Source organism: Sinocyclocheilus grahami, unplaced genomic scaffold (genome assembly GCF_001515645.1).
Source record: "Sinocyclocheilus grahami isolate Dianchi unplaced genomic scaffold, SAMN03320097.WGS_v1.1 scaffold466.1, whole genome shotgun sequence".
NCBI lineage: Eukaryota > Metazoa > Chordata > Actinopteri > Cypriniformes > Cyprinidae > Sinocyclocheilus > Sinocyclocheilus grahami.
Window position 1 is genome coordinate 586111 of NW_015505645.1, and position 11424 is coordinate 597534.

An 11424-nucleotide genomic window follows, 5' to 3' on the forward strand; every position below is an offset into this window, starting at 1 on the left:
AAATTTATTCAGACACCTTCAACATTTCTCACATTATCACAGTTTATTTGCTATAGTTTAGAAAATGGTAATAAAATATGACAAGAACTCAAGAGTTAAACTGTGTCAGAACAAATTCAGCTTGATAATGTTACATAACTTTGCTAGAAAGGTATGTAATGGATTACAATCAACCAAAAATTATTCAGACAGCTGTTAGTATGACAGTATTTACACAACCATCAATAGTTCGTAGGGCAACCCTTAGCCTTAATGACAGCCTGTAGTCTCCTGGGCATGCTGTCACCCAGCTTCATGCAAACCTCAACTTCAATGTTTTTTCCCAGACTCAGTCTGAATAATTTTTGGTCCCAAATTTTTTATCAGTTTTACTGGTAGTCCACCGTATGAAGAATTTTTGGGTATAATTTATCACAGTTTACTTTATTTTGCTATCCTCACTTACATAAATGAACTATAGTGTCCTGCACCCTCTTAAAAAAATACAAATAAAAATAAAAATTATATCTGGTCTCTGAATAATCTTTGGTTTGACTGTATATCCTTTGGTTATTTTCACACTTAATTATGCCCATTAAAATGTATTTTACAAATTTTTGTTACTTTCACTGTTCATTTTTTTGCTCTATGGTACATCATCTTTAATTTAATAGCATTAGAGCTGCTCCATTGCAGCGGCTTAGTACTGTAATCACGCGCTTTGCTGTAATAATGCAGGGAACCACTCCGCAACGCGTGCACATATTTGTACTGGTGCAGAATGAGAGGGAAAAGTACAGCCTAGCGCATTTCACACAAGCTAGATTCACTTTCGCCTGAAAGTCGTGTATGCCTAAGATTGTAAATGAATGATGTTTATAATGAATGCCCCTATAAACGGTCTTATGTTTACGATTTAGTTTTAATCCAAATGACGCGTGTGTTAAGTGAGTGGACATCAAAGATCACACAACAGAATTGCGCTCTCTCTCTCTCTCTACCGTTATCTCCCTACCGTTAAGTAACTTGTGCAATGTTTTACTTACTTGTTTATGACATATCCGACCAAACTACAAACTTTCCAGTGATGTCTGTGAGAAAGATATATTCACTCGACAAGCTCGCCAGAATTGCGCTCTCTCTCTCTCTCTACCGTTAAGTAACTTGTGCATTGTTTTACTTACATGTTTATGTCAAGTGAGAAAGGTATAGGCTATTCACTCGACAAGCTCGCGCATCTGTGCTGCCGCGCGCTCAATCCACTCACACGTGCTCAATTTGCTTATCAGCTCGCACACATCAGCTATACAGGCGTTAATACTGAATGTTTAACATTATATTCATTGCATACATATACTTCGTATACATCCTTAATCTCTAATAACTCAATTCTGCTGTCTGTTGTTCTGTTGTCAGTGTTTCTTTGTCTGAATATGGCACTTATCACATGCTGTGTGGTATCGGCGTTTGGTATCGGAGCATTTTAACGAGTATGAGTACAGAAGCTCAGTATCGGGGCCCGATACCGATACTGCATTCCTATGTGAAACACAACGTTAAAGAACTTTTATGTTATAAGTATAAATATATATTCGCTTTATTATGAAACTGTGGCAGGCCACCACAGTCTAGATAATGAATGGGAAACATTGAGAAGTATTGTTCATTCTTAGTTCTTCTTAACTAAAGTAGTTAACTAATGATCCTTATTGTAAAGTGTTACCGGAATAAATTACATTTCAAAATATATAACAACAGACAAGTTATTTTAAATTGTAATACTATTTCACAACATTAATATTTTTTGACAAAATAAATGCAATGCAAAATAAATGCAGCCTTAGTGAGCAAGACTTATTCTAAAACATTAAATAATCCTTACCACCTCAAACTTTGTAAATATATGCTAGTTTGTTACAAAGCAGCTCTTTCTCTTACCAAAGAAAGGTACGCAAGGCGGGTTGATGGATTTGAGCTTGGCGAGGTATTTCTTAAAATGATCTTGACTGAGTTCAACAGCTTCCTCTAGAATCCTCCTTTTCCTCTCAGGCACGGCCTACATATACACAACAAAACCACATATTCCATTATTATCGGACAATTACTATTCTGATTCACACTGTGAGTGCATAATGAATGAACAGGTCACCTCAAACGTGTGGTCGAGACGATACACCGGTACTGAGTTAATGGCGCTTACAATCTCCAAAACTCCATTAAAGTTATTGAGCTCTTGAAACACCTGCAGGATCTCAATAATACGAGAGAATACAGCAACCCTCTCGTCCACATTTTCAGCCTCTACTACACACCTGAGTGACAGAGAGAGAAACAAAGAATTTACTTACATAATTTATAACATCAAGATTGGAGATTATGTTTTTCTGCAATATAAAATGTGTTGTACTGTTTGTAGAGATGATGCAGTTGGCTATGAGCTAGTTACTCACTTTTCAAACCACAGTGTGAGGTTGGTTGTGTGTCTAATCATCCTTAGCAAATTGGGAGAATTCTTCTCTTTATCTTCCTTTGTCCAAACGCTTCCTACCAGCTCAGATGGACGAACGGCTCTATGTACACAAATGTACAATAGTCAGTCAATGTATGTTATCCTAACATATGCTTATAGTTCTGATTGGCTTACCTGTACAGATCAGACTCTAGAAGTGTTAACTGACGAGCAATTTCTATTGGATGAAGGGTCATGAGATCAAAGGTGTCAATGCTCCCGGGGCGGCTGATGTGCCATTCAATAGGAGGAGGTGGGCTCTCAAAGGTGATGTTGTGACTGATGCCATTAGATTGAGTTTGTTTCTTCCGTCTCATGATCTTGATGATAGACTCCACCCACTTGCGCATCGATTTACCTGAAAAACAGAATATTAGACACCAGTCTCTAAATGTGTGTTTGTCTCATTGAGTATGTGTATATGTAAGATCTACATGCTCATACATCATGAATGCACATTCAGAAATGTTAGAGTGTGTGTACGTACCTCTAAGTTGTGTGGTGCTGGTGAGGTATTCTTCAAGTCCACAGCTGAGTTCAGGATCATTCTCAAAGTCATAAAAGTGATGTTCTACCCACTGACGGAATACATTCAGAACCCTAAAGACACACATACAGACATCAGACCGACGTGCTCACAGACACTATTAGAACTGATGGACAGCAGGACTGTGGTGTGGTGACACTGACTGAAATGAGCACAAGATAAAGCAACAACAGGATGGTTGAGTCTTACAAAAAAAGAAAAGAAAAAAGAAATAGAAATTTCAATAATTTCAATTAAATGCTGTTCTTTCGAAGCTTCAATGAATCAAAGAATCCTGAAAAAAAAGCATCACGGTTTCCACAAAAATATTAAGCAGAACAACTGTTTTCAACTGATAATAATTAGAAATGTTTCTAATTATGAGCACCAAATCAGCATATTAGAAAGATTTCTGAAGACTGCAGTAATGGCTGCTGAAAATTCAGCTTTGCCATCACAGGAATAAATCACATTTTTAAGATATATTCAAATAGAAAAAAGTTATTTTAAATTGTGATAATATCACGAGTGCGTCATGCACGAGTGTGCTTGGCGAATGAGAATGTGTGTTTTACCTGAGTTGGACAGGCTGCACATATTCTCTGCGAAATCTCTGAAGCTCAGCTGCCATTGGTTGCTCTCCATTCCAGAGTGCCTCTCGGTCTGCTTCTGATGGCTCTGGCTCTGGAATCTCAATCCTGAAGCATCATGGGGAAACAAGTAAAACTAAATTGCATGCATATACTGTACATCTTAACATGAAAGGGAAACACAACAAGAAACAGCAAACTTCAGATTAAGTTGTGTAAATGCAACAAACTCCCTGATGGACATGCAGGCATTTTAGAGTGATGGCAGAGCTATGAATAATTTAACAGAATTCCTCTCTTCTCATTGGCTGAACATGTGTGTGACACAAGTGTATGTGTGCTTTACCTTTCAATCAGTAGTGTGAGTAGGTCTTGTGGTTTACAGAAAGAACGGTATGTAGTCAGAAACGTACGCACAAAATTTGGGTCTGTGTGGAAAAGAAGAACAGTACTTATAATGGCATGCAGGGACAGACACAAATATCAAAGAAACACACTAGTAGGCAAAGGCTTGGTGACATTTGACTGAATTTCTTTCTTAAAGACCTTTAGATCTAAAGGAGTGTTTTATTCTGTACCTGCATACATGTGGTACGTCAGTCTCTCAATAAGCTTGACAACTGCCCCGGCCTTAATAATGGGGATTCCAGTCTTGCTCTGCGCTCCCTCCTCAAATACTATGTTCTCCTCAGAATCCTGTATAGCAAACCGGTAGATGTCCGGTGACGGCAGCCTCAACGGTTGTGCTTGTTCCTCGCGGTGCAGAACGGTGTCCAACATGCGGTCCAGAGTAGGCCGGTACTGCAGCGTGACCAGCGCAGCCATCCATGCACTCTTCTCTTCCACTGAACGCACGCTGAACACGGCACCGCTTTCCTCGCGGCCCACCAGCTCAAATGCGTGACAAAAATCTGGTGAATCCTCACGATCTACAATGCGATACTTGCGTAAAACAAACTTCTCTTTCAGACGAAACTCTGCCCCACTGCCTGCTCCCGGCAACCTGGAGCTCTGGTTGGCTTTGCAGCTTATCATGAGGCCATCGAACAGGAAGTTGTGCCGTTCGTGTTTGGCTCCGGTCCGTAGGAGCGCCCCCTCCATGATGAACTGGCTGCAGCACTGGCCGATATCTCTGCCTTCCCAGCCATCAATACACTTCTGGATGTCATTCATACGCTTTATTGCTGCCTGCTTGCTACGAGATGCACGACTATATAACCGATACAGCGGCTCCCTAAAAGAGAAAATCACAAGAATGAAAAATGAAAATGGGATTTAGTACAGACATATAGGTGTACAAACCCTGGTGTTTGCATTACCCTTGTTTGCGCCGTGGTTGGTGTTTAGCATATATGCGTTCAATGCTGCACTGTAGGTTGATCAGTGCAGTCTGAGCCTGTTTTAAACACTCTCTGTCATCTTGGTCTTCACTGCACTCTTGCAATTGCTACAGAGACAATGATACACAAACCTTAAGTAACACATTACCCAGCTGTAGGTTACTGATTGAGTGAAGTGTGTTTACCTGTAACAGTTCAAAGTAGTGCATGCAGTGGTAAACGGGAACCATCATCAACTGAGGAAGCACATACTGCACTGCCTCCTTAAAACCCTCTGCAATTGACTGAAACACACAGAAACACACCACAGGAGACAGAACATCTGAGCACATGCCTGCAGAGATGAAGGCTTTGATTCCACCGCCCTCCCTCTCCCTGTACCCAAAAGTTTCTATTTACATTGTATTATCTGCCTTCAAAATGTAGTACATATAATTTCCTAGTTCAACTAAAGAAAGAACAAGTTGTCTTAAGTTCAGTTACAGAGTAATTTCTAAGAGGCACTGTACTGGATAAAAGTGAAGCAAACATGACTGAAACTGATCCATGCAACACTAACCTACATAATAAAAACAATATCTCTACAAAAACAATTGAACTGATCAATAAAGGAGTTTGAAACTTAAATAGTAAATCAAAACAATCCTCAGTGTCTGGAGATATTTTCTATTTTTAAACCGGTTTAAATTTATTAGGTATATATCAATTATCAGTGTTGATATTGATATAACTAAAAAAAATAAAATATCAGATGAAAAACTTAAACTTAAAAAAAGATAACTGAAAATCAGAAATGCTGTCTTAGCAACTAACTGGAATAAAATAAGTTTTAGGACTAAAATTACTCAAACTAATTTAAATCAAAGCTACACAAAAAATATTCAAAAAGCACAAAACAATATTACTAAAACTTAAACTAAACCTAAAATTAAAACTGAAAACATAAGTAAAGCTAATTCAAATATTAATAAATACTAAAAAAGCATATAAATAATACTAAAATAACACTGCCAGCTTTCGACCAATATTATTATTTACTTAAATTTATTAGTATTTGTTGAAATTGGATATTTAATTATGCACGCTTCTTTCCACATATTTTTCCCCCATTTAGATTATCATTGCTGTAACAATGTTAGTAATTTAATAACACTGTTAAATGTAATCTTTATCAAATCTCAAAATTGATATCCATTTTTCATACTGTGCATTATAATGCTGTGAAACCTAAATTCACTTTAATGTGAAGCATTTAAAACTGTTTTTATTTTGAATTTCAACAAAATGTTATAGATTTTTAATCTCACCAATTTATTGGTTACATGACACAGGCAGTCGTGACTCAAGGCCTAATGGTTAGAGAGTAGGACTTGTAACCCAAAGGTTGCGGGTTCGAGTATCTGGTCTGGCAGGAATTGTCAGTGGGGGGAGTGAATAACCAGCACTCTCTTCCACCCACCACTACTGAGGTGAGACTATTGAGCAAGGCACCGAACCCCCAACTGCTCCCCGGGCACCACTGCTCTGGGTGTGTGTTCATGGTGTGTGTGTGTTCACTACTCTGTGTGTGCATTTGGATGGGTTAATGCAGAGCACAAATTGCGAGTATGGGTCACCATGCTCGGCCACATGTCACTTCACTTTCCAAAAAACAATTCAAGAAAAAAAGATGAACCAATCAGAGGCAGATGTTGGTGCTGACCTGGAAGTACAGAGCAACAGTGGGGCGGGACATCAGAGTGTTGAAATGTTGACAGTATTCTTTAGAGAGGATGTCCTGAGAGAGTGTCTCATACGGATCAAACGCCTGCTCCTGTACACAACAGATTTGCACACAAACATTTCTAACAGCACAGTAATGTACATCATACACAACGGTATTTCTAGTTTTTGGACTCTCATGAGTGTTTGCGTTTCTGTACCTCAGCAAGGTCTTCGAAGCAGCTGCCCACAAGTGGGTGTGGACTCCCATCAGCTGTCATTTCTACGGCATCCTCAATAAGACCCAACAGCTTAACCGTTAACTCGTGAACCTCTAGAATATTACTGAATGCCAGATCCACATCCTACACACATTGCAGGCAGAGAGAAAACTGAGAATAAATGATAATAAAGAGAAAGCAAACAGCGAATCCCTGCCAGTATGAATGCTTATTTCCATTAGCTCATGTTCTGATTGGTCAGAAGAATGCACCTGAGTGGAGAAGAGTTTGCTATTGGACGTAAAGGCTTGCCGGAATACTTTGATGATGAGATCGAGTTCCCGCAGATACTGACGCTCCTCAGCGATCTCCAGACGCACAAGGTCATCATATGTGAGCACACCAGAGGAAGACACCTCCTCTACACTCTGAGACACCAGCCCCATCTCCTCTTCCTGATCGAACATATCCATTAACACCTGAAGGCACGCACACAACCACACACACACACAAAAGCAATACTAGGACTGTTAATACATTAAAATCAACTACATCTGTTCACTATAATTTCTGTAGTTCATCTTTATTGGTCGTGGTATTCAGACCTACTAATTCAGAATAATCTTTCATTATTATTTTTATTTCTGTAGTATAATTGAATAGAGCAGCTTCGCATAAAATAAATATTTGAAAATAACAGCAACAAGAACAATAATAAACATAATAATATAACAGATATTGTAGACCATAATGATGTGTCAAGGTCAGTGAGCCTCACAAAACTTTAGATCATTTGGTTTGAAGATAACAATATTATTGTCTCAGTATAATAATAATAAAAAAAAAGAAACATGAAAACAGAATGAATAAAAACAAAATTTCTTGGAACTTAAAGGGGTCCTATTATGCTTTTCACTTTTTCAACTTTAGTTAGTCTGTAATGTTGCGGTTTGAGCATAAAAAAAGATCTGCAAAGTTACAAAGCTCAAAGTCCACTTCAAAAGGAGATATTTTATTTAACAGAAATCACTTTTCAAAAACTACAACGAACGACTCGTTTGGACTACAATGCATATTTTCCGGGATTTGTGATATCACAAATATCGATGAATGGGACGAGACCTGGTTGGGCTGCACTAGAGAAGGCAACGAGTGTTATCACTATGTAGGAGACACGCTAGCTTTCCCAAGGCAGATGAACTTAGAGTGGTTACAATCATCCGGGTTTAAATCTCGCTCAAATTGATTTGATTTTGACGCAATATTTATACTGAAGCTCGCAGACAGCTATGGTAAGGGTCATGACATTTCCCGACCAGGCGCAGAGTGCTGCCAATCACAGCACACACTGGCCCAGCTAACCAATCTAACCAGCAAACCAATCACAGCAAGGTGGGCCTTCATTTGATAAAGGAACTATTCGAGCCGTTCATGCTAGACTGGGGAGAGAGGTGTTGTAATCATGTAACATATGTGAAAAATAATGTGTTTTTCGAACAACCTAGTATGAGAGCCTGTTCTAGTACACCCCCAAAACAAAATCAAGACTTTGTAAAAGAGCATAATAGGACCCCTTTAACAGATGAGCACATGTATATTAAATTAGATTTTTTTTTGCATCATCTTGATCAAGATTATTTAGACCCTAGTGCTAGTGTCAACATATTTTGCAGGCTTCAGATTTGATTTAACTTAAATAAAATTTAGTGTAACAGAGAATTATAATTACTTAATTACCATTTCTTAATTAACTGCCCATCTTGACTTAATTTATAATTTAATTAGGGATTAAGAAGGTCTTTCTCCATCATGTTTCAGACACATTAGAAAGAAACAGTTGTAATAACTGTCATAATTAAATGTGTATCATCACTGTTTAATTTCTTCAATAACTTCACTCGTAACATCCTTTCAAGAAACAAAACTGTTTATGCAGACATAACGAATCAGTAACTTTTTAAACACACAGACACACTCACACACACTTCTGACCTTGTCAGCACACATGGAGACAGTGATGTCTTGCTGGCTGATCTCGTAATGTCGAATGTTGCTCACGTAGTTTCCAGCCAGCTTGAGGATGTCGGCTGAGATGTACTCCAGCACAGCAACAATATACAGACACACATGATAGTCGATTTTATAACCCAGAACCTCCTGCACACATAAAAAAACAGATGCATGTTACTCTGTGTGCTAGCTAGCAGTATGTGAATATTGACGATGTGTTTGAAGTTTTCGCACCTTCAGTAGTGGATGTATCTTATCAACTGGCAGCAGCAGCGGGTTCCTTCGCTTGCGCTTCTCTATCGCAGACTGAGCGTCTGACATGGCCCATTTATCGATAGGATTCGGGAACGTCTTCTGGACACGATCCTGTGATTACACATCAAGCCAAAGGTGACAAAACTGATCAGGCAAACACATACTGCCAGACTGTATGCATGCATTTGTGTTTAACTATGTCAGGTAGTAGTCAGGGTCATGGCTACCTCTTGATTTTACTATATTCATAAAAAATACATGATTTATAAAAATGTAAGAGATTTTGCATTTTTATACAAGAGATTTTATACAAATAAAACAAACAGAGCTTTATTTTTCAGGTACAGTAGGTGTATTTAGCAGTAGCATTCAAGAAACTGAATTAACAAATATAAATATAAAAATAAAACACTATATACATCAATATACATCACTCTCAAGTTGTTTTAAACCTGAATGAGTTTCTTTCTTCTGTTGAACATAAGTTATTTTGAAGAACGTTGGTAACCAAACAGTTGCTTGTCCCAAGTGACTTCCATAGTATTTTTTTTGCTACTATCAAAGTCAATGGGGACCAGCAACTGTTTGGTTACCCACATTCTTACCCACATAATCTAATTAATACAGCTTTGGGACAACATGTGAGTGAGTAAATAATGACAGAAATTTTATTTTTGGGTGAACTATCCCTTTAAATGACAATCGGCAGCATGTTTAGTAAGGGTGTGCCTTATTACGCTTCCAATACAATTTTCCGAAAGATGGTTATGGTCATTTAAGGTAGTTGTTATCACGCTGATACATGTTCAATTGTTCGTTTTGTGATAAGTTTGATTTTAGCTAGTAATTTGATGCTATAAAAATGGGGCGTGTCGTTATGGTTGATTGGGTCTGCGGGAGTTTGATACCGCGGCTCCACCTCACGACACTACTGCGCAGACTCTGGCTCCAAACGAATCTCTACTGCGCAGACTCGGGCTCCAAATGACGTCATTTACTCAAGATGGCAGCAGCCATACTGAGAAGCTTTGGCTTCACTTTTCTATACTGGAAGGAATAGGAGATGCATCGTCCATCTTTTTTTTACAATCTATGGTTTAGTACTGTCGCTTTAAGACATGCATCTAATGTACAGGCCGTTTTCCTCTCAACTGTTTACGTTCACTTTAGACATAACCAACTGTGTTTATATGTAAACCTAGTTTATTTTTGACAGTATTAGCACAATCAGACGCAAAATATAACTTGGTCCAGTTATCAGGTGCTGTTTGACAGGCTTTTTTAATGTGTACACGCTTCAGGTGTTCATGTCAGAACAGCACACAAATTAAATGTTTAACTGGCAAGGCTTTAAAGCACATTCAAATAATGTACATTTGTGAGCAGTGTCCCGTGAGTGTAACTCTACAACTGAGTTAACATTTGATGTGAATCTACGTCGCATTGTACAGTATATCGAGACGGAGGTGCCAGAACTGCAACTGATAGAATGTGCGCTGTAGCACAATAGTACAATATTTCTTTAAAAACAGATAGTGGAGATATTTTAATTGTCCACGATCAAATCATCAATATCGCACATCCCTAGCATAAATATATAAATCTGTATAGCACAATTGCAGCCAGCTGACACACTTCTCCCATAGTACACCATACAGTATGCCATAACACCACCCATCCCTGATGTGTACTTATGTTAACCTCGACATCAGCTATTGTTCTGGGCTGTGTAACACACAGCTTGTTCAGGAGCTGTAGTATGAGCGCCTCAATGTGCTGGAGTGCGTCTTCTTTAGCCGACAGATTTGGATGCACTTGTAACTGCACCTGCACATATAAAAACATAGCAATGTTATAACTTCATCGTAACACTGAATCACGGATGCATTTGAATGGTATCACCAAGACAAATGCACACAAAAAACCCCCAATAAAAATAAAGTTATAAAAAAATCTGGTCTGCGATTACAGCTCTCTCACAGATTTATAGATAGACACACTGTTGCAAAGGCAACATGACATCATCTGACATACACACACTGATATGCAGACACACACACACACCTTCTCAGCTCTCAGTTTGGTGGACAAATGAAGGGGGGGGGGGGGGGAACCAGGTAGTGTGGCAAAACCAGTCAGAGAGAGACTGCAAACAGTAGCAGTCTCAAATCAAATGAAAAATAGCATTTGTGTTATGATGGGTGAAAGGTTAAAGGTGAGCACAGCTTCGAACACAGGTTTAATCCACTTCTGCAGTGCAACTGTGAAATACTGACCAAAAACAAAGCAAATG

At 38.6% G+C, this 11424-nt stretch overlaps 1 protein-coding gene across 1 annotated transcript in view; it reads right to left on the bottom strand.

The window, feature by feature from the left end:
* The window catches only part of LOC107553213 (son of sevenless homolog 2-like), an 18297-nt gene extending 7216 nt beyond the window's left edge, over window positions 1-11081 (bottom strand). The window contains exons 1-16 of the mRNA XM_016235362.1: window positions 10833-11081; window positions 9111-9242; window positions 8859-9023; window positions 7139-7345; window positions 6867-7010; window positions 6647-6757; window positions 5130-5228; window positions 4924-5051; window positions 4183-4838; window positions 3951-4032; window positions 3590-3712; window positions 2976-3088; window positions 2624-2846; window positions 2430-2549; window positions 2129-2291; window positions 1918-2035 (exon numbers count right to left, since the gene is read on the bottom strand). Coding sequence (XP_016090848.1) covers window positions 1918-2035; window positions 2129-2291; window positions 2430-2549; window positions 2624-2846; window positions 2976-3088; window positions 3590-3712; window positions 3951-4032; window positions 4183-4838; window positions 4924-5051; window positions 5130-5228; window positions 6647-6757; window positions 6867-7010; window positions 7139-7345; window positions 8859-9023; window positions 9111-9242; window positions 10833-10976 — 2728 coding nt within the window. The 5' untranslated portion in view covers window positions 10977-11081. The remainder of the gene's footprint in view (window positions 1-1917; window positions 2036-2128; window positions 2292-2429; window positions 2550-2623; window positions 2847-2975; window positions 3089-3589; window positions 3713-3950; window positions 4033-4182; window positions 4839-4923; window positions 5052-5129; window positions 5229-6646; window positions 6758-6866; window positions 7011-7138; window positions 7346-8858; window positions 9024-9110; window positions 9243-10832) is intronic.
* Window positions 11082-11424: the final 343 nt, after the last annotated feature.